Raw genomic sequence first — 22,715 nt, forward strand, 5'->3', positions numbered from 1 at the left:
TGATATGAAGCTTTAAATTTAAAATATATGCTAGTGCTTGCTTTCATACTTCCTATATTGCACCATGTAAATCTTATGTTTGTATAATTCAGTAATCTGAATATTTGCAATACAATGACATAGATAACCTCAGCTCAGCTCAAACTGCTTTTAAGGAGTCAGGGTATGAACATTTGCATATAAACATGATTAGGGATACATGAATACATCTCAGTAAAAAGCACATTTATTATGAAGAGATTTTCCTTCTTACCAGCTTCACCAGTGCATTTTTTACCTCCTTGTTCCTCAGACTGTATATCAGTGGATTTAACATGGGAATCACTGTGGTATAAAACACTGAGGTCACTTTCTCGTGGATGAGTGAACCGTTGGAAGTGGGTTTCAGATACATGGACATGAGCGATCCATAAAATATAAGAACAGCTGTCAGGTGGGAGCTGCAGGTGCTGAAGGCTTTGGATCTGCCCTCCTTAGAGTGGATGCGGAGGATGCTGGACAGGATAAAGCCATATGATGTGATTATTGTCAGGCTGGTGGCTACCATGTTAAACCCACCAATGACAAAAATCAAAAGCTCATCAATGTAAGTGCTGGAGCAGGAGAGTTGAATAAGAGGTACAATGTCACAGAAATAATGCTTAATGATGTTGGATTTGCAGAAAGATAACCTTAATATACAGCCCCCATGAATCATAGCATCGGTGAAGCCCACTGAAAAGACAGCAGCCACCAGTAGAGAACAGACCCGAGGGGACATGATGACAGCATACAGCAGTGGATTGCAGATGGCCACATAACGATCATAGGCCATGGCTGCCAGCATGTAGCATTCAGAAATTACAAAAATACAGAAAAAGAACAGCTGAGCCATACAATTGGAATAAGAGATACCTTTATCCCTGCTTAAAAACCCCACCAGCATTTTGGGGGTAACAACAGAAGAGTAGCAGAAATCTAAAAGGGACAGACTACTGAGAAAATAGTACATGGGGGTATGAAGCTCAGAATTCAGCTTGATGACTGCAATCATGCCAAGATTTCCCACCAAAGTGACCATGTAAATAGCCAAGAAGAGACAGAAAAGGGGCAGCTGAAGCGCAGGCTCCTTGGTTAACCCCAACAGGAGAAACTCAGTCACCGTGGAATGATTGCTTAAGCTCATTTTCTTCTAAGAAATTTGTACCAATGGGGAGAATGTCAGATAAGAGAGAATCCCAGATGGTCTCTAGTCCTCCATGCCCAGGTGTTTCTAGCTGTGAAAACAAAGACTGTGTTATAAAATTCAAAGGGTAAGCATGTACATTGGGAAGAAAGTAAGCACCTACTACCATCAATTTTATGAACCACCAATACACTTCACCACCTCCTCCTAGGCCTCTAATTCTTTGGGCAAAGGACCAAACATTCCACCCTAGAATCTAGGAAGGAGTGATGCTCAGGATTGTGAAGATGTTCTCCTAAAGCCAATCAGCAGAAGTACATATCTAAGAGGATGGGGCCAAGACACTTCTAAAAATCACATGTGACTGTTGTTCACTCTGCTTAGCCCACACAGAAGTTGTTGTTACTATCAAGAATTTTGTCCTTGCATCCTAGGTTTTTCAGCATTGACAGCAGAATACTAGCTAAGTGAAAATATTAATAGGTACTACAAGAAGTGAGTACTCAAGGATAATTTATTAGAAACACCTGATAGACAGAAGATTCCTCAGTTCTACTAAAGAACTATAGAGAATAAAATATTTCCAAATGTATTTAATGATAGACCACTTGGACACTTTTTTGTATATACTTTTACAAAACAGTGGCTCTGGAAACAAGTTCTCGTGCATTTGCAGTGTTTTAAAGTGGACTTTAAATGGTTTTTCCTATATGAAAGTTTATTCTCCTCCCATTATGGATAATGGGAGAATGCTGACCTCTCAAAGCCATTTCAGCCCTCTGGATCTCAGCTACTGTCTGGGCTCAGACTCCATCACTACTGCTTCCACTGCTGGAACATGAGCAATGCACAGATCTGTATCTCTGTCTGGAGGCTTCCAAACAGTGCTTCTTATCTATTGCTGTCTTCTGATAAAGAACCAAGATGGTACTATCTTAAAGTGGCCTGCCCTTGGGGCAAACAAGGCCTTTTCTCTGAGATCTGACTATTTCCATGGTGTTGTGCTGACCACAGGGCTCTGTCTGAACTCTCGAATGTGGAATCCTTCTCTGGCTTGTATCTATCATTTTCTCCACATCTTCGGTTCTGGATCTGCCTCCCTCCATGGCTCTTCAAGAAGCTGTTCCCTTTTGGTTTCCAAACATCTACTAATAATAAGGACAAGACTACTGGGCTACCTGAACTTCCAAAGATGAAGGACATTCTTATTTCCCAGAACCCTCTCTCTTTCTGAAGAAATGGGACTCAATGACATTCAACTGGTATTCTCTTAGTGGGGCTCAACTCTATGAAGCTAATGAATTTGTATCATTAGCAAATGGGGGTACCCAGTTGCCTATAGCATGTTACCCCTTTAGGCATTACCCCTTACCAGTTAGGGTACACATAAGCAGAGTAGTCATAGCAACTGTACAGAAAGACAAATGAAAGGGGTTCTCAACAAGATTCATGTACTCAGGTTCTATTTTGCTTTTAATCTCATAAATGTTTCCATACCAGTCTTTAATCTGCCCTGGGGGTCACAAACTTGCCAGCCATTCTCGGTACATATCATATCCTTCCACACAAGCCCCTAGTCTTACTGGTCTTTCTATCAAAGTAAAATGTCTTTCATATTTCCAGCTTCTTCTTTTGTTCTACTGTCCTACATACTTCTGCCTTATGTTCAAATCAAAACTCTTTTTTTTTTATTTTTCCTAATGCCCATGGGAATTTTAGGTTTATGTCCTTTCTCCTCAAAATGGTCCATTGCCGATGAGCATTCGCATCACTCGGGAGCTTGTTAGGACAAATCTTGAAACATACAGTGTGTTTCAAATTATGGCACATATTAAATCAAAGTAGCCAGACTTACCGTGCTCAGAAGTGACTTGTAGATATAGGCTACCTTACTGTAATGTTTTTTCTAAATATGAAGTCTCGTCATGAACACAGAGGGTAGCAGAAAACACACTGTTATAGTTCTGACCACACCTCGAAGACTTGCAGGGAAGCCACTAATAATGTAGTCTTTGTGAACTTTTTACCTACAAAACTTAGAAATACTGCAAAGCATTGTTGTAAGCTACATTAGACCAGAAGTATGAATGGACTGCAATGTTATAAGGTCTGCTGAGCATGTCTTGAAGCTCCTTATAATGGCATCTTCCCTCCACTCCTGCCACTGGTTCAGTGGAGCACAAACACACTAAGACTCTAGAGCTCATGGGTTAATCAGGAGTAGATGTTATAATAGGAAGACTATATGAATATTTCTGAAATTCTCCTTCTTCCTCCTGGTGGCTTCAGGTAAGAATCTCTTCTTTTTCCCTCTTCTCTAAGAAATACAGGTGGAATAATTATACCTTCTTCCCTAACTAGCTACATAACAGCAGATAAGATGCTGAGAGTTTGAGTCTTAGCTCAAGCATATTTTTTAAATGGAGAAAGAGAAACACGAGTCATCCCTGGGTTTTCTTTTCTCCTGGGGTTCAGCAACCTGTGTATTTGTAAGACATGGTCCCAAGTTGCACGATACATCATTTTTGTGCATCTGTCATAGATTAGGTACACTAAGCAAAGCTGCTTAACACTCCCCAGAGCTTTTGCAACCCACTGGGTTTCATAGGCTGCCCAACACAGACCCTGCTGGGACATACTGTTGAATAATGGAGCATCCTAGGAAGCACCTACACACTAATAGGTGTTGTTTGAGTTCAGAAATGGAAACCCTCATTACTGTAGAGTATATTAGACTACAACTTATGCCTTTAAAGATGGGTGAACTTACTTAAACTGAAGGGATGTGATGCAATATTCAATATATAGATAAGGACAGGAACAAAGAAACTAATACACAGAAAACATAAGAATGTAGAAGACATCAGGAATGGCTTAGTACTTCCTGGATAAAGGAGCTCCAAGAGTGACACAGAACTGGCCCCTGGTTCCTAGGCATGGATCTCTGGGAATATATGGCAGAATGCCTTATGATCTTTGGATGAGCCTCCTTTTGGTGACCTTATAGCAGTACATGTATTTGAAACTTCCAAAATTTTGGGGAAAAACAACTATGTCTTTGGTAGTATTTTTGACTTATCTCATAATTAGTTGTAAAGTGTATACTACAATAAAAACCAGCATCTCTAGTGGGTGGGGAAAATAAATAAATAAATTGTGGCCCTTGTTTATATCATCTTGGTATTAAACTTTATCCTCCAAAGAACCTGCAGTCTTAGAAACATTCCCTTGGGATCATCCATATTCTGTTAACTTTCTACCCTTCCTTGAGGTGGTGGCCACTGTAGAACTTCACACACACACACACACGCACGCACGCACGCACGCACGCACGCACGCACGCACGCACGCACGCACGCACGCACGCATGCACGCACTTATTTCTCACTGTGTCCCCACTCCTAATATTCATCCCCTAATACCTTCTAAAAAAGCAAATTACACTTGTTTATTTGGTTATGTTGGAGAGAGCAGGTGGACACACATGGGGGCCCACAGATAATTTGTAAGGGTTGGATCTTTCCTTCTACCATATGGGTCTAGAGGGAACAAACTCAGGCTGTTGGGTTTGACAGCAAGCACCTATATTTGGTGAGCTATCTTACTAATCCTCAAGAATATTTTTCAATCAGAATATTTTGTTCTTGCCTATTTAAAAATATTATTAATCAGGCTGGAGAGATGGCTCAGAGGTTAAGAGCACTGACTGCACTTCCAGAGGTCCTGAGTTCAATTCTCAGCAACCACATGGTGGCTCACAACCATCCATTATGAGATCTGGTGCCCTCTTCTGGTGTGCAGATATACATGGAAGCAGAATGTTGTATACATAATAAATATTTTTTAAAATAATATTAATCAAAAACACGATGAAAATGGGCTCCCAGAGAAATACTTTTATTAATATTCATCAGTCAAGTAACCATATGAATGTGATTCTTTTGTTTTCATTTTATTAATAATATTGTAAAGGGTACAAAGTAATGAGTTTTGTGAAGGTACTTTATATACTTATGTGATTTTATTTTTTTTTGACACTGTATCCCTTTCCTGATGTATAATTGGGAAAGGTTTTTTTTTTTCCTTTCTGTAAGCTGTCATTCCATGCTAGTGATATTTTTCCTTGCTAAGCAAAAGGTTTTTAATTCATTCATCAATTTTGGCCTCCCATCAATTCTTAGAATTATTTCCTGAACTAGATGATGTACTTTGCAGAACGTTCTTGCCTTTGTGTGGTGTATCTTGAAGTGCTTTCCTCTAACAGTTTTGGTGTTTCAGGTTTTATACTAAAGTCTTTGACCATTGGATGTTTTAATTGATTTTTATGCAAAGGAAATGACATCTCCCAATTTTGTATATTGATTTTTGTATCCTGCTAGTTTAACTAAAGCATTATCAGGTCTGAAAGTCTTTTGGTCATGTTTTTAGGATCTTCTAAATATGAGATTATGTTATCTGAAAACAATAGTCTTTTTACTTTTTACTTTTTTATTTGTATTCCTTTTAAGTCTTTCTCTTCTGGCCCTGCTCTAGCTAAGATAAGTACTAATGGGACAAGAGCAAAAAGAGTTGGCACCATTGTTTCACAATTGATTTTACGGGAAGTGTTTGTCTGTCCTCATCTATTATGATGGACATGTTATCAAACAAATATTTCATTGTTTTAAAATCTGCTAAAGTTTCAAGTTTTCTTCTTATCTCCTGATGATTTTCTAGAGTGGAATCTGTTATAATGTCTTTTTTACCTCTAATTTATTAATGCAAGTCTTATTTCCCTCTTTTCTTTAGTTACTTTGTCTCTGAAGTTCCTATATTGATCTTTAAATGACATAGTAGGGTACTGAAGTCACTCATTGCTATCATGGTCTTATTGTTTGTTTTATGAAATTGGAAGCTACCATATTTGAAGTATATATATGTACAATTGTTATAAATTCTTAAGGAATCACTCATCATCACTACCCACATAAGCTCTCCAGCATTGCGTCAGCTAGGTTACCCAATGCAGTCTATCACAAGGAGCTGGGCCAGTTCTCCTGCCCTCAGGCTCTCAGATCCAGGTCCCCTTCACTCATATCACCAGATCCAGATCTGCTGTTTTTCCCAGGCAAGATGCAGAATCCTGTCTCCCAACTGCTGTAGGGGGTGAGGGCAGGGGCAGGGTCAGCTGAGGGCTGGCTCACCTGCATTCCAGACAACAGGGTCAGTCCTAGTGTGCTGCCTAGACAGGAAGCAGAGGCTGCTTTCTCCTGCACTACAGCTGATGAGGGTCAGGGCTAGCTCTCCTACTCTTGCGGCCTCAGGGCCAGCTCTCACCTGCCACAGGTGTAATGGGTGAAGGAGTGAGGCATCTTTCCCTCACCCATGCCACCACATGGCAGACTGGGCGGGGTGGGGGATCAGCTCTCTTGCTCTCATGCCCTCTGGGTTGGCTCATGTGAGTCCCTGACCACAGGATCAGCTCTAGTATGTTTCCCAGGTGAGGTGCACACCTATGGTGAGGGATTTCTCCAGGTAAGGCCAGCTCACCTGCTGCAGGACCAGCAAGGGGCAAGACCAACCATCCCAGAGCCAGTGAAGGGCAAGGCAGCTCAGCCCAGCATGGTTCCAATGACCCCTGTACTAACACAGGCCATAGACATCAATACAGACCCTGGGTGTGATAGGACCACAGACCCAGACATAGTCCTAGGCATCATCCCCTGCCCAGATGTCACTCACCATGGTTCCAGGTGGAACCACAGACCATCCAGACCATCATGATCCCCATGCAGCAGCGTGGCCACCAACATGTCCCCAAGTGGTAGTCTAGACTGCTGGCATTAGCACTATCTTTGATGGTCTCAGGAGCCACAAACATCAATACAGACCCTGAATGTGGCAGAGCCATGAACCTAGACAAGGCAATCAGCTGCAGGCCTGGTGCAGACTATACCATGGCCCCAGCTGACAGCCTTGGACACCCAAATAGGCCTGGCACCAACAGCAGCACAACCATGGGACACAAACATGGTCACAAGTTGCAGCTCAGACCTCAGGCATCCACATGAGCCCTGGTGGCAACACAGACCAGGGGCATCAACATAGACTCCAGTCCCAGCCGGACCATGGACCCATTAGTGCATGGTCTTTGGCAGCAGGCAGAGCCAGGTTGTCACCAGGGCTCCAGGTGACTGTGCAGGCCACCCAGATTGGCATGGCCCCCATGGCTGTGTGGCCCTTGGACACTAATATGGCCGCAGTTGATAGTCCAGACCACAGGCCCTTGCATGGCCCTCAGTGACAATGTTATGCAGGTGTCATGAGCCCCCAATAGACCATCTGGAAACCAAGTTTGTATGCAAAAGCAAACTGCCTTTACTGCAAATTCAACAGAGTTGGATTAGGGAGAGCATTGACCTCAGTTGAGGCAAGGTTTTAAGGAATAAAGGATGGAGGGATAAGGGAATTCTGGATTCAAATGGGGGGGAGGGGAGGTTGAACTCCTGATTGGGCTTGAGTGAGGTAACAGAAGTTTTGTCAAACAGTGATTGGTAAAGGCACTGCTACAAGGAAATTGGCAGCCTATATACAAGTTAGGTAAGCTATTCCTAATGTTCTAGAGCATCTAGTACTGGTTTGTCTCAATTCTGATTGGTCCCCCAAAGGGTACAGTCTGTGGCTTTTCCTGGTTAATGTAATGGTGAGGCCTAGTCCCAGTATTGTTAGTACACAGTCTGTCATGGCTGCCCTTGTGTTAAGTTAGGCCTCTTCATTAACAGGAATGACAGACATCAACACAGGCCCCCTTGACTATTCCAGAGGCCTGGATAAAGACCTAGCCCTTGGTCATAGCCAAGACTCAGACATTTCCCTGGACTCGGGTGGCCAGCTGGCCATTCGAGTCAGCTTGCTCCTCACTACCCTCACCTCTCCAGATCTGCCTCTCTCCCCAGCCCACAAATCATTCCACTTCTCCCTCTCTTATATCTCCCTACCCTGTAGTCTCTCACCACAATGGCACCCCACCACCCAGCACTTGGGATCTTAGTTGGGTCACAGGTGGTGCCTGGTTGAGTACTGGCTGTCCCAGTCTTAAGGGATGGTGCAGATCCACTGCCTTTCTCTCTCCCGGGCCTGGGCCTAGAGACCTTGGTCAGTATTTGGTATGATGATACCTGATCCGTCCACCTCTAGAGGCACCAGGCAGACTCCTGGTAAGGCGAGTGACTCCTGGTTGACTGTGGCCCACACAGACCCAAAAGTCTGGGGGCAGGTGTCACCTGTGTCCATCACTGATTCCAACCCAGGTGATGCCAGCATATTTTGATAACTGCGTTAGTTGTTCTCTAGAGAAGAACAACATATGTGGGCAAGGGGTGAGTTTATTAGAATGGCTTACAGGCTGTGGTCCCACTAATCTAAAGATGTCTGTCTACCAATTGGAAGATCCAAGAATCTAGTAGTTGTTTATCTCAGCTGGTCTTCAGTATACTCCAGAATCCCAAAGTAAGCTCTAATACCAGTGAAAGAAGGGAGTTGCAAGCAAGAGTAAGAGCAAGCAAGCAAAGAAAGCTAGCTTCCTTCTTCCATGTTCATATAGGCTGCCAGTAGAAGGTGTGGTCCAGATTAAAGGTGGATCTTCCCACATCAAAGATCTGAATTCAAAGAGGGTCCCCTTATTTCAAATGATTTAATTAAGAAAAAAAGTCCTTCACAGATGTACCCATCCACTAGGTTTCAGTGAATTCCAGATGTAGTCAAGTTGACAACCATGAATATCAACTACAATCACATAACTTACCTTCTCCTAACTCCTCCCAGATTCTCCCCACTTCTCTACCCAGCAAATTTACATGACCTATCTGTCTATCATCTATCTTCTTTTCTAAAAAAAGTGAAAATTGAAACAAAAACAATAACATAAAACACTGTAAGATAAAAAAAATACCAAAACAAAAAGTGCACAAAAATCTTGGAGTCCATTTTCTGTTGGCCAAATATTCCTGGGCATGAAGCCCACCCTGAAGTGTGGTTGATGGACTCAGTGACACTCCATTAAAGAAAACTGGTTTCCCCTTTCCTGGCAGGTATTAACTGAACTAGCTTCTTGATTAAGGTTGGGACTTTACATTCATTTCCCCTTCTCAGTGCTGGAACACTGTCTGTTTTGAACCTGTACAGGTCTTGTGTATACCCACAGGCATCTCTGTGAGTTCATTCAACAATAGTCCTGTTGTCTCTGGAATACACTGTTTCCTTGGAGTTGACCCCTACCTCTCACCTTTATACTCTTCCACCTCGATCCCTAACCCATGAAGGGAAGAACTTGATAAAGATATCCCATTTAGGACTGTGTGCTACAAAGTGTCTTACTCTCTGCACGTTTTTCAGTTGTGGATCTCTGTGGTAATTCCTATATCTTCAACAAGTTTCTCTGTTGAGGGTTGAATGATGTACTATCTGTGGATATAGGAATGTGTCAGTAAGAGTCATTTTATTGTTATGTTCCTTTAGCAGAATAATGGAGTAGGTCTTCCCTTAGGACCTATGACCTGTCTAGTATCAGGTTCTTGGCCACTTTAGCAGTGTCATATATTGGCTCCATCTCATGGAGTAGACCTTAAATTCAACATAAAAGATGAAGTGATTTGTTATTTCTTAATACTTTGTGCCACTATGGCATCATGTTGCAGGTAGTTCACTGCTGTATATCACAAGCTTTATAAATGGGTTATAGTGATGATTATTTTTCTCTTTCAATAGCATAAAAATACCTTCAGCACTATGAGCATCAAGGACCAAACTTCTAGTTGGGCACCATTATGATTTCTCCAGTAAATGGTGTCTTCAACAATAATGATCCTACCATCAGGTTGTGAAGGGTAACTGCCAGCGTTGGCAATTGCCTGAGATTTGGGGGTGGGTGAGGCAGATACAGGTTCCCTTTGGCCAATGATGCAACAAGTTGTAACCCATTCCTGGCACTGGAAATTTTACTTGGTAGCATAATATGTCTATTTGGGACAGCGTCTCCCCTATTATGGTGACTGTTTAAATTCCATATATTGATATATTCCATATATAATATATTATATATATTACATACAAATATATATACATATATATATATATATGAAGATTCTACAGTAGTAGGTTTTTATGGTTTTCCAAAAGACCTTTAGTGTTAGTTGTCCCTCTCCTATGTTCCTTTCTTTACCTTGTGCTCCCATGCCACTCTATTTAATCTTCCTATTCTAGTTTCTCCTTTATATCTTTATAATACTATATACTGCCTAACATCTTTGATTATTTGGATTGAAGCACATATGTCTAAAGCTTAAAAGCTAACATCCACATATAAGAGAAAACACACTGTGTCTGTCTTTGGAGGGGGTCTGGGTTACCATAGTCAGGGAAATTGTTTCGAGCTTTATCCATTTGCCTTCAAGTGTCACAATTTCATTTTTCTTAATAGAGGAAAATCATGTAAATGTTCTACATTTTCATTAGCCATTCATTAGTTGATTGACATCTAAGCTGTTTGTAATTTCTGACTGTTATGAATAGAGCAACAATGAACACAAATAAGCAAGATTCTCTGTAGTAAGATGTACACTCCTTTGGCTATATGCTGAAGAATGGTATAGCTGGATATTGTGGTAGCTTTATTTTTAGCTTATTGAGGAACCTCTGCACTGATTTCAGAAGGGACTGTACCAGTTTACACTACCCTCAGCATTGAATAAGGCACCCCTCACTAGCATAAGCCATCATCTGGTTTCTTTTTTCTTTTTTTTTCCACTTGTTTTCTTGATCTTGGCCATTCTGACTGGGAAAGAATGAAATCTCAGAGAAGTTTTAATTTGCATTTCCCTGTCAGCTTTAGGTGTTGAACATTTTTAAGTATTTCTCAGACATTTATGTTTCATCTTCTGAGAATTCTCTGTTCAGTTATATACCCTACTTGGGGGGCTATTTGATTTCTTGATACTCAGGGTTTGATTTGATTTTGTTGGGGTTTGGAGGAGGGTTTTTTTTGTTTGTTAGTTGGTTTGGTTTGGTTTGGTTTGGCTTGTTGCTGTTGCTATTTTTGTTTCTTTATATATTCTAGATACTAAGCCTCTACCAGATGCATAATTTATAAATATTTTTTTCCTGTTCTGTGGGCTGCTGCATTGCTTAATGATGGTGTTCTTTGCTGTACAGAAGCCTTTCAAGTTCCATGAGGTTCCATTGACTAATTGTTGGTGTTAATGCCTATGAACTGGTGTCCTGTTCAAATAGTTCTTTCCTGTGTCAGAGTTCAAGAAGTTGATTCTATTTTTGTAAACAAACAGATTATTTATTGACATATTTAAAATATAGTTGGGAATATGTTGAGTGAGTCAATTATTGTAAGAGCACCAAATAAAATCTCAGATTCATAGTAGCATACATAATGTTCAGGTAAATGTGAAAACTTCCTCTTGTTCAACTCAGTATCATCTCTGTGACCTCCAAAAGCCAATTGTCTGGTGATCCCGGTAAGTAAAAAGCAAAAAGTGTGATGTAAACTGTCTACACCCACATCAGGTTGCATGAGCTCCAGCCCCGGCAGCCATATTCTCCCATGGACTCCATCTAGAGAACAGCTCTGATTCCAAAGAGGAGCAAGCAATCCAGACATTCATGGATGCCAGGGGAAGTTATCTTCAGAGAAATAGAATTCCTAAGGACAAAGATTAAATGCAGACACTCTGTTTGTCCATGGAATCAAATAGGAAGCTTCCCTGCAGCAGGAGAAAATCTATATCTGTACTTAATAAAAATGAAATTGGATATGAATGATTAGGTTTATGGTATGGGTGGTTATGGGAAGAAAATGTTTATCTTTAAAATCAAATGCCCTAAGTAATCATATATTCTACTTCCATTTGTCCTTCCAGCACACTTCACAGAGAACTATTCTAGATTATTAGCCAGTGAATCATATGTTATAAATGATGCTAATAAAAAGAATTTCATATCAACATATCTTGGTTGTATGCATGTGTGTTCCTTCACTCTGCAAGTAGTTCATCGGTGAGATAAAAATTATTTGTGACTTGCTGTACAATATCAGATAGAAGCCAGTTTATTGGGAAGAATAAGCATAATCAAAGGTATAAGTACTCACTGAGTTACAGAATCACAAAATCTTACAGCATAGTAAAGTCCATCACCTGCTTCTGCACATGAGGAAATCCTATCCTAACTGACTTTGTTCACATCTCAGGAAGATTCTTGAATAAGGAAGAAAAGAATACAGAGGCCAAGTAGTATAAAGTGCATCTGATTGTCAGCATACACATGCGCCATAAACATGTGCAGTGTGGATACTGTTTGCCCATTAGCACTTTCTTCACTTAGGCCACGCGGGCAAAGAGGAAAGTCCTTTGGGTAAGTTCACCAGGATTCATGTTGACTCTCAGTGCCATTTTATCCAGATGTCAGGATTTCCAGCTACAAGAGGTCTTGTATAAACAGCCTTGGATACATATTCTTCGAGCTGAAGTCAGACTACCCAGACATCAGATAAAGAGAACTACTGCTATAGGGCCTCTTGTCATCAGGTCAAGTGCATTTCTAATTGAGCCAATGAAGACAGACATCATCTTTTCACTTAAGGTGAAATAAAATAATACCTAGACAGGAACCACAGAAACAATACAATTAAAAACTCACCTATAAGATCCCAGGGTTACAAAAGTTCAGAAGCTCACTGTAATTTACTAGGCCTTATGATTCTTGCAAATACCACTTGGCTCACAGAGGCATCTGCACAGCCTACTAAGAAGAGAGAAAATAATTTAGATTAATAATCATTTCATCTTTCTTATGGTCTCTAGAGCCAGTGTTATTTGGAAAGTCTTAATTGTCTCAATGGGAGCACACCCAATTATTTGAATGTGAATCCTGCAATCATTAATGCCACACAATAATCATTTCTAGTTTCTAAGATAACTACGGTAGAAAAACTTTCATGTGTAGGGATATTGTTAGAAAAGGATTGCCATTTTTAAAACTAGCCTTCAACCTTCATGGGTATCTTAGGATTTCTATTGCTGTGACAATATACCATGACCAAAAGCAACTCAGAAAAAGGAGTTTATTTCATCTTGCACTTCCAGATAACAGCCCATCCCTGAGATAAGCCAGGGTAGGAACTTGGAAACAAGGAATGAAGCAGAAGCCATGGATGAATGCTGCTTTTTTAGTTTGATCCTCATGGCTTACACAGCCTGCTTTCTTGTGCCTAGGTCCATCAGCCTAGGAGTGGCATGACCCCCAATAGTCTGGGTCCTTCAAAATTAATCATTAATTAAGAAAATATCCTATAGGCTTGCCTATAGCCTGTCTTACTGAGACATTTTTCTCAAATGATATTCTCTTCTCTCAGATAACTCTGTCTGTGTCAAGTTGACATAAAGCTAGTCAGCAGGGTGGGTTTTATGATCATAAGAGTGATATGACTACATTATTTATTGGCATGTTTCTCTTGTGGACCTTAATAATCTTTACATTTAAATAACTAGACAGAGTATATAACATTAAGAGAGAAGGAGGAAGAGATAGGGAGCAAGGGAGAGAGGGGGAGGTAAAGGAAGGAGAGAGAATACATGTGCAGACATTTTCATTTTCATTTTCAAGACTAATTTAAATTTATTTCTGCTGAACTCAGCATGGTGGATCATGCATTTAATCCCAGCACTCAGGAGGCCAAGACAGGCAGATCTGAGTTCGAGGCCAGCCTGGTCTACAGAATGAGTTCTAGTACAGTCAGGGATACACAAAGAAACCCTATCTCAAAAAAGCAGTAAATAAAGATTTAAAAAATAAATAAAATAAAAATATCCATTTCCTCTATTATACGCTTTTGTGTTCAGTGGCCAGGTTATCTCACCACTCTGAACCAAGGTTTCCTTTTTGGCAATATTGACATAAATTGAAGCTTTTCTACTTAAACATTTATAATTTTGAAGGTCACACAAGAAAAATGCAAAGAAGTGTTTTATAAAATATAAGGAATCTCACATAAATATGCTGTTATTAACAGTAGTCATTAGGTATCTTCTAGGAAGAAAGCAATGAGAAAATAAAACCATCTAATTCCTCAGACTCTATCTTACCTCAGGGTATAATGTCATACAATATGTGAATCTGAGCATGACCTATAGATTACAGGAACACATTACCACAGAATTGAATTGCTCATGCTACCAACTACATGTAATATGAACATTTTTATTGCAATCATATTTGACATGTATGCATATAAACACAAATGGGAAAGTAATATATGAAAGAAAATTGGTTGCTTCAGTAGGACAGTATTTTTATAACTTTTTTGAAATTTTTTGTATTCTATCATTTGGATTTTGAAGTTATTTTTCTTTTTAATGGTGATTTTTCATTACTTTACACTTCCCAATACCTATAGTTCTGTGTTTTTCAGTAAAGATAGTTTTTTTTTTATTTTGTCAGATACCCAACTAAAGTTTATTGTTGAGAATTTCTTGAGTACTGTGTTTACATCAATTTTCACCCCTTTCCCCTCTAATTTCTTTTATGCCCCTTCCTCTCAAATTCATGACCTATTCTTCTTTTATAATTACTACACACACACACACACACAGAATATACATATATATGTGTATATATATATATACATATATATATATTATACAGTCTAATGAGGTCATTTGGTATTACTCATATGTATATATGTTGAGAACTGATATTAGTTAAATTATCAGAGAGTTCATCCTTGGAGAAGATTAGGTATCTCCCTCTCAGTAGCTATTAATTCCCTATAGTTCTCCATCTATAGGTAGGGCCTTATAAGGTTTTCCCCATCCACGTGGATACATCAGCTCATTGTGAAGGTCATGCTTGGGTAACTTTATTGTTGAGAGTTCATAGGTACAGCTTCCCTGTCATGAATAGAAGACACCATCTCACTGCAGACATACTGGTCCTCTTATGGACTTTCTGTCACATTTCCCATGATGTATCCTGAACCTTAGGTATGATATATAGATATATCAGCTCAGGTTGAGCATTCCATGACCAGTTGTTCTTGGCACTCTGGTCAGATGCAATCTCTGTAATGGTCTCCATCTGCTAAAAATAAAGACGCTTCTCTGATAATGTGTGAGATCTACATGTATCTTCTTTGAGCATAAGAGTAAGTATCTAAAATGAAGTTAGCAGTTGTACTGGCTTTAAAAACAAAAAAAGTGATAGTAGTAGGTTCTCTTTAGTCTCCCCGACCTCACCAGACACAGGTAGTTGGCTGGGTTTATAGTATCTGCCATGAATTTCCAAATTGAGTAGACTTGAAATCCAATTAGACAATAGTTGATTACCCTCAAGGTAGAAGAACCACTCTTGTACCTTGGGTTGTACTTGCCATGCTGCTCTCAGTTGAGGTTCACAAATGTTATAGTGAAGTAGGACTGTTAATTTCATTACTCTCTCATGGCTTGACTAATATCTTCAGACACTATGAGAGCTAGTTCTTGGGGTAGAATCTTCCAGAGGGATATTTTTAATCAAATGTCATAGTAATTCAAAGCTATGGTCAAAATCAGTTTATATCGAGTTTTATCCGACATTACTTCTGGTACAACAGCCTGGAATATAATGTCTTCATGAATGCCAAGGATAAGGTAGAAGACCACACTGAAAGAATGAGAAGGGAAGGTAAGAATAAATGGACTATAGAAATGAGAAAAATCTTCAAATGAAAAAGTATAAATGGCCAATAAATATATAGGGGGAGAAAGGTCAACATTTTTAGCCACAACGGAAATGCAAATCAAAACTGCACAGAGGAGAAAAAACGCTACACAGAGATTTCATTTCACCACAGTCAGAATGCATATCAAGAAAATGACAAATACTAGCAGGAGTCCAGGAAAGAAGCCTAGAGTGATGATTTAGCATTTAAGAACAGTAGCCAATCAATATCTAATTTGACTCAAGGCCCTCTCCACAAGGTGGAACCAATAACTGAGACTGCTTGCGTGACCAAAAACCAGAGGCAATATAGTACAGGGACCTAGAGTAAAGCTAAATACTACTGCTTTTTTTTTTTAGGAAAAAAAAGGTGGAGAACTCCTGATGACATTCTGCTATATTCATAGGTCAGTGTATTGCTTGGCCATCACCAGAGAAGCTTCCTCCTGAGACAGATGGGAGGAAATACAGAAACCCATATCCAGATAGTATACAGAGAATGAGACCTTGGAACAATCATCCCTAAATGGATGTCTCCATCCAATCCCTCCCCTCAGGGCTCATGGAACCCTGCAGAAGAGGAAGTGAGTGAGAATGGAGGACACCAAGTAAACAAGGTGATCTAAATAAACAGGATCCAGGCACACACCAGCTCACAGAAACTGAGGTAACATGCACAAGGCCTTAACAGGTCTAGACCAAATGGAGTCCTACAGTTGAAAATAAAGTGAACTCAAACCCTTACCCTGAACCCAGAAGCAATCTCCTTGATAACCACTTGCAAATGAAAGTTTAGTTTCCTCCAAGGGAATCTCACTGGGAAAACAATCCATTCAAAGGCATCATGGAAGCTTCTTTGTCTCATGTCATGTTAGGAGGGCTTTTCTGTATTTGGGGTTTTTTAAGGTTACTTTTTATTTTATTATATTTATACTTTTCTCTCTTTTTACACTACAGATGTTTGCATAGGCTTCCAGTTTACTGTTTTTATTAGATTCCTGTGTGTGGGAGGAAGTGTGTCTTTGTACTATATCTGTTTCTTGTGCCATTTCTTGGCCTCTTTTCCTTCTGCTTATTTGTCTGTTTTCTTTTTATTTTCAAGACAGGGTTTCTCTGTGTTTTCTAATGAAAGACAGAAAGAAGATAAACCCAGATAGGAGGGGATATGAGGAGAAACTAGGATAACAATAAAGGGAAGGGAAACCATAATCAAAATATATTATGTGAGAAAAAAATCTATTTAAAAAGAAAATAAAAATTATGGCGAAGCACTAAAAAAAATTCAGTAAATAAATACTTGTTGCTTGTTGCTCTTGCAGAGGACCTGAGTCTGATGCCCTGTTCTGGCCTCTGTGAGTACTGCATACATAGACATGCATGCATACTATGCATAAATTAAAGTAGATAAATAAGTTATTTCCTAAAAGAATATGGAAGTATCATTATGCACTAATAGTAGGAACTTCAGCACTGTAAATCACTATGGAGGCTTTTTTAAATATCTTAAAAAGAAGCTACTTATGATCCAGCCACACCACTACAGGTCATATGCCCAAAGGAATGGGTCAGCTTACAACAGAGAACTTGCACACCCATGTTTATTATGGCACTATGCACAACTGCCAGATTACATAATCAGCTTAGGTGTTCATCAACAGCAAAAGGATAAGGTAAATGGGCTTATTTAAATACATTGATGTTTTACTCAGCCTCGGAGAAGAATGCACTCGTGTCTTTTGCAAGAAATGGATGGGTAGAAATGGAGATTATAATGTTAAAGTGAAATGATCCAAATTTTGGAAATATCACATTTTCTCTGATATGTGGAAGCTAGAGACAAAAATGTAAAACAAGGAGGGAAAACACTAGGGATGTAGACAGGGAGAGACATGAAGAAGAGTAGGAATAATAGTAATAAGGAGAAATATAGAACACGAATATGATTAAAGTAATCATATACCCAGAGAGTTTCAGAAGAAAACTCCTTACTCTGCTCAACTAAGATACACTACCACAAAAAAATAATTAAGCACAAAATAGTTCAAATTAAGAAAGCATTTAAATTAATAACTAAGAGAAAGAAACACAAAATTAAGCAGCACATGAAGGAATGTATAAATACCAGGTCATATTTCTAAAGTAGACTTGAAGGCTATAAATATCTAGCTAAGCACTCCTCCCATCTTTCTAAAATTATTGGTCAATTATTTGAGATATTACAGCTGTTAACGCAAAAGTACCGACTGAGTGAACTTTGGAAACTAATGAAGATGAATAAATAGTAGACACTAAAGTCAAGGTTAGAGAGAAGTAATGTATCTACTTAAGAAATTGCTTACAGCTGGGCGATGGTGGTGCATGCTTTTAACCCCAGCATTCGGGAGGCAGAGGCAGACAGATCTCTGTGAGTTAGAGGCCAGCCTGGTCTCCAGAGTGAGTTCCAGATCAGCCTCCAAAGCTACACAAAGAAACCCTGCCTCCAAAAACCAAAATAAATAAGTAAATAAATAAATTGCTTACATATGACAGGGACTGTTTCTGGCACTAAGAGTGCAGCTATTATGGAGAAACACCTTCAAGGAAATTGAGGTCTAAATTAATCACAAAAACAAACTAAAGATTTTAACCTTTGTGGCAATTTCAAAAGTGAAAATAGATAAATATCAGCAAAGGAAATAAATGAAGCAACATTCTAAACTTAAGTCTCTGGTTGCTTCCCACAGTAAATTTTAAAATCTTGCTATCATCAGCTGCCTTAAATTTAGTGATAGAGAACTCCTTTTCAAGTACGTATAGATTAGTATGAAAGATAGTTTCAATGATTCTAAACAGTAGACACAGTAGTCTTTCCCTTTCTCCACTTCAGTTACCTACCATCAACATGTTCAAAGACTATTAAGAAAAAAAACTCATAAATGAACAATTTCTAACTTTAAATAACTTGCCCACACATACTTATATAATTATCCTACGCTGAGATCAGTTTCTTTTGACTTCTTGCTGTACTTAATTTACAAATGAATCTCAAGCTCTGTATGCATAAGAGGAAAAGGATGAGGCTTCTGACATCTACCCACAGACTAGAACACATGCCTCCATAAACACAAAAGAAAGGAAGGAAAAGAGGCTGGGGGTGGGGAGGAAAGGCGAGGCAAGGGAGTCTAAGTCTCCCAAAGCTACCTCAGTCTTTGAAAGAGATTGTTAGAGATGCAGTTATTTCTGAGAGTAATCTCAGAATAATTCACAGGATGTTTTTTTCTTTTAATCGAAAATAGATTATTCTATAATACTATACAAACAGACCACAGTTTCCCCCCCTCCGCTCCATTCCCACCTTCCCTCTCCCCCAGATCTACACCCCCTCTGTCTCCCTTCAGAAAAGAGCAGCCCTCCAAGAGGCCAAATAGGACAAAACAACTGACAATAAAACAAGGCAAAAGCCCTCACTCACATTGAAGGTGCACAAGACAACCCAACAGGAGGAAAAGATTCTGAGGAGCAAAAGAGTCAGTGACACACCCGCTCTGCTAGCGAAGTCCCACGAAAACACCAAACAACCATAACAGATACGGAGGACCTGATGCAGACCTCTGAAGGCCCGGTGCTTGCCGCTTCTGTCTCTGTGAGCCCATACGTGATCTGCGCAATAGATTCAGTGGGCCGTGTTCTCCTGGTATCCCCCATCCCCTCTGATTCCTACAACCTTCTCTCCCCATCTTCTACAGGATTCTTCTGGCTCTTAGGGGAAGGACCCGATGAAGACCTCCAATTCAGACTCTCCACAAAATGTCTGGCTGTGGGTCTCCCCATCTGCTCCCATCTGCTGCGGAAGGAAGCCTCTCTGATATGACTGAACAAGGCATGGATCTAAGAGAAGAATATTATTAGGAAACATTGCACTGATTTTTTTTTCCAATTATATTTGAGTCTACCCTAGATCACCGGGCTATCCAGTCTCTAGTTCCTGACGATCCAGGCAATGTAGATCATGGGCTTCCTCTCATGGAGTCTCCAATTAAATCAGACATTGGTTGAACACTCTCCCTAGTTCTGTGCCACTATTGTTCCAGCACAACTTGCAGACAAGACAGATTGTAGGTCAAAGGATTTGTGGCTGGGTTGCTGTCCAGGTCTCCCTTCCCATAGCCTACTGAGTACCTTCCTGCACCAAAGAGACATAGAGGGTGAAGGCTCCGTGCAGGCACTTACTCAACCTCTCTATGTTCAATGAGCTATATGGATATTGTCCTCTGCAATGGGGCCACACTGTCAGTTTTGGGAGAGCAACCCTCTGTCCTGGCATCAGCCTAGGTTGTTCGCAGGACCCCCTTTGCCAGCAACTCAACTGAATGCAACACAGTAGTGCCACTGGAAGCCTTGCCTGGCTACAAAAGACGGCCAGTTGAGACTCCATATCAGAGGATGCCATACTATCCCTTACTTTTATCCAAATTACAGTCTTCCCTCATAGTTTTCATTCTACTCTTGTTTCTTTACTGTTTATTGCATCTACTGCTCATTTAAGCAGAAGTCTAAGCCTCAACTTAGACTTCCCTTTTCCCTATAACTCTACTTAAAATGCTATCAAAAATCATTGGTGACATTCCAAATGCCAAATTCAGTGATCTTCATTCAACCTCCACTTGATTTAGCAATTTTCCTGTGATAACGTAAGATACTACTCAATCCTTGTAGCTTCTGAAAATAAACAGAAGAGTAGAGTCCAAAGGTTCCCAGAATGAAGAAATAATAAAATGGAAATATCAATTGTCTCAATTAGATATAACACATTGTACACATATGGCAAATTGGGACTCAGTTCCCCCTAAATATCCATAATTGTATAGCAATTAAAATCTGAAAAATAAGAAAATAGATTAAAATGTAGCCTTTTCTAATTCTTCAATAACAACAGCATCTGTTTACACATCCCTGGCCATTTTTTTCTCTTCAGTTTTTCATAAATGTGGACATTATTCAGAATTCACTGTGCTATTGGTCACATTCTTCATGTCACTGTATGGTGACACACTCCTCAGTTTTAAAAGACATCCCTAGGCTGAACTGATTCTTCTTGTCAACCTTATATCCTCTAGACACTACATTGGTTATGTTTTTACTGTTATGATCAAAAGCAATTTATGCAAGAATTTATTTTTGACTTGTGGTAGCAGAGGGAGAGTTCGTAATAGTGGGAGTAGCATGGCAGCATGTAGCCAGAGCTGGAAGCTGAGAGACCACATCCTCAAACACACAGACAAAGTAGAAAGCCATTTGAAAGGGAGGCAAAGCTATAACTCTCAAAGATGAACCTCTTAAAATTCCATAACGTCCCTAGACAGCACCACCACCTGATGACCTAGTGTTCAAATGCTTGCACCAATGGGGGAAATTTCTCAGATCCACCACCACATTCCACTGCCTGGCACCCACAGGCTCATGGCCATGCAGCAATGCCAAATCTGTGTAGCCCACTTTAAAAGAGCCATCTTTAACAGGTTCAACAGGGTTTAAAAGCCTAAAGTCTGTGAGACTCAAGGCAATTTCTTAACTGAGACTCACCTCTACACTTCTTTTTTTAACTATAAACTTTCAATATAAAATTCCACCCAATTGCAATTCCCATTCCAAAAGAGATGAGTGGAGGTATTGTTAGGAAACACTGGACCAAAGCAAAGCTGAAACCCAGAATAGGAAACAAAAGGTCCCATAGCCCCATATCTAATGTCTAGGACTTTAGTTTCAACTTTTGTCCAACTTTGCAATATTTAACATTTCCTGCCTACCTCTATCTTAGGCTGATCTCACTCCCTGTACACATCTTTCCCTGGGAGATATCTCATATTTTACATCTCCAGTAACAGGAGGTCTCTGCCACAATCAGGCCTCACTTTCACAGTTTCAAGCAGTGGCCTCCTAGGCCTTTCTTGCCATAACTCCAAAACTGCAGCATAGTGCCTAGCTTCAGTAGATATTAAACCATGGAGGAAGAATCCATGACCCCTTCAATCTTGCATCTTCCATGCTTTGAAAGGCTAATGATACTGCCAAATTTAGCCACCAGCTTGGAATGGACTCTCTTCCACTTGAACCACATTGGCAGCAGTATTGTATGCAGTTGCTTTCTGGAAACAAAAGAAAAAAAAAACACATCCTTTAGTTAGGAACCCTCTCAGAAGTTGGAAACTTAGCTAGATTGGTGTCTTGTCCTGAGGATTCTTTCCGTTGTTTTAATATAGAATAAGAGGCCTCTCCTTAACAGCAGAAATCATTTTAACACTTAGAGCCTCTCTTTCAGTACATGCCGTGGCTGTAACATTTTCTTTAAATTATCTTTTTCTCTTCAAACCGTACATTTTATAGTCCTCTGTGTCCCACTTATTCCTTTTCAATATGACCTGCTTAAGAGTTATCAGTAACAAACAACCCACATATTCAAAATTACACAGTCTTAAAATGTCATCTGCCAAAGAAATTAGTACACTGCTTTTTAATTTAGGTTAAGGTAAGTTCTAATGACATGGGCAGAAAGCATCCAGGTTCTAAGCCAAAATGTTCGCTGTTTCTGACATTGTTCTTCTTTGAAATGACTTGTGCCCTGGCCTCCAGAATCCACACTACTCTAAATGTTGTCTTCTAGGCTTCCATTAGAATGGCCAATTAAACTCTGCTTACAGAATTCCTGGTACTTTAAGTTTCATCTATTTCAACTACATTTCCATTCAATTTCTGCTCAGACCTTCCTTCCTTAAACACCATATAAGTGGTCCCCTGGAGTACTTCCCAGTACACTGCCTCTCTTAAAGAA

General features: G+C 39.8%; 1 protein-coding gene across 1 annotated transcript; it reads right to left on the reverse strand.

Annotated features, from left to right (window-relative positions):
• Positions 1–229: 229 nt before the first annotated feature.
• LOC100761391 (olfactory receptor 8D4) lies at positions 230–1,165 on the reverse strand. The gene has a single exon (XM_027412304.1). It carries the CDS (start codon positions 1,163–1,165, stop codon positions 230–232), a length of 936 nt encoding a protein of 311 aa, XP_027268105.1.
• Positions 1,166–22,715: the final 21,550 nt, after the last annotated feature.

Source organism: Cricetulus griseus, chromosome 4, assembly GCF_003668045.3.
Source record: "Cricetulus griseus strain 17A/GY chromosome 4, alternate assembly CriGri-PICRH-1.0, whole genome shotgun sequence".
NCBI lineage: Eukaryota > Metazoa > Chordata > Mammalia > Rodentia > Cricetidae > Cricetulus > Cricetulus griseus.

What these genes read in the sequence shown, in the direction of transcription:
- LOC100761391 (XM_027412304.1), bottom strand. Translation starts at nt 1,165, where the DNA reads ATGAGCTTAAGCAATCATTCCACGGTGACTGAGTTTCTCCTGTTGGGG.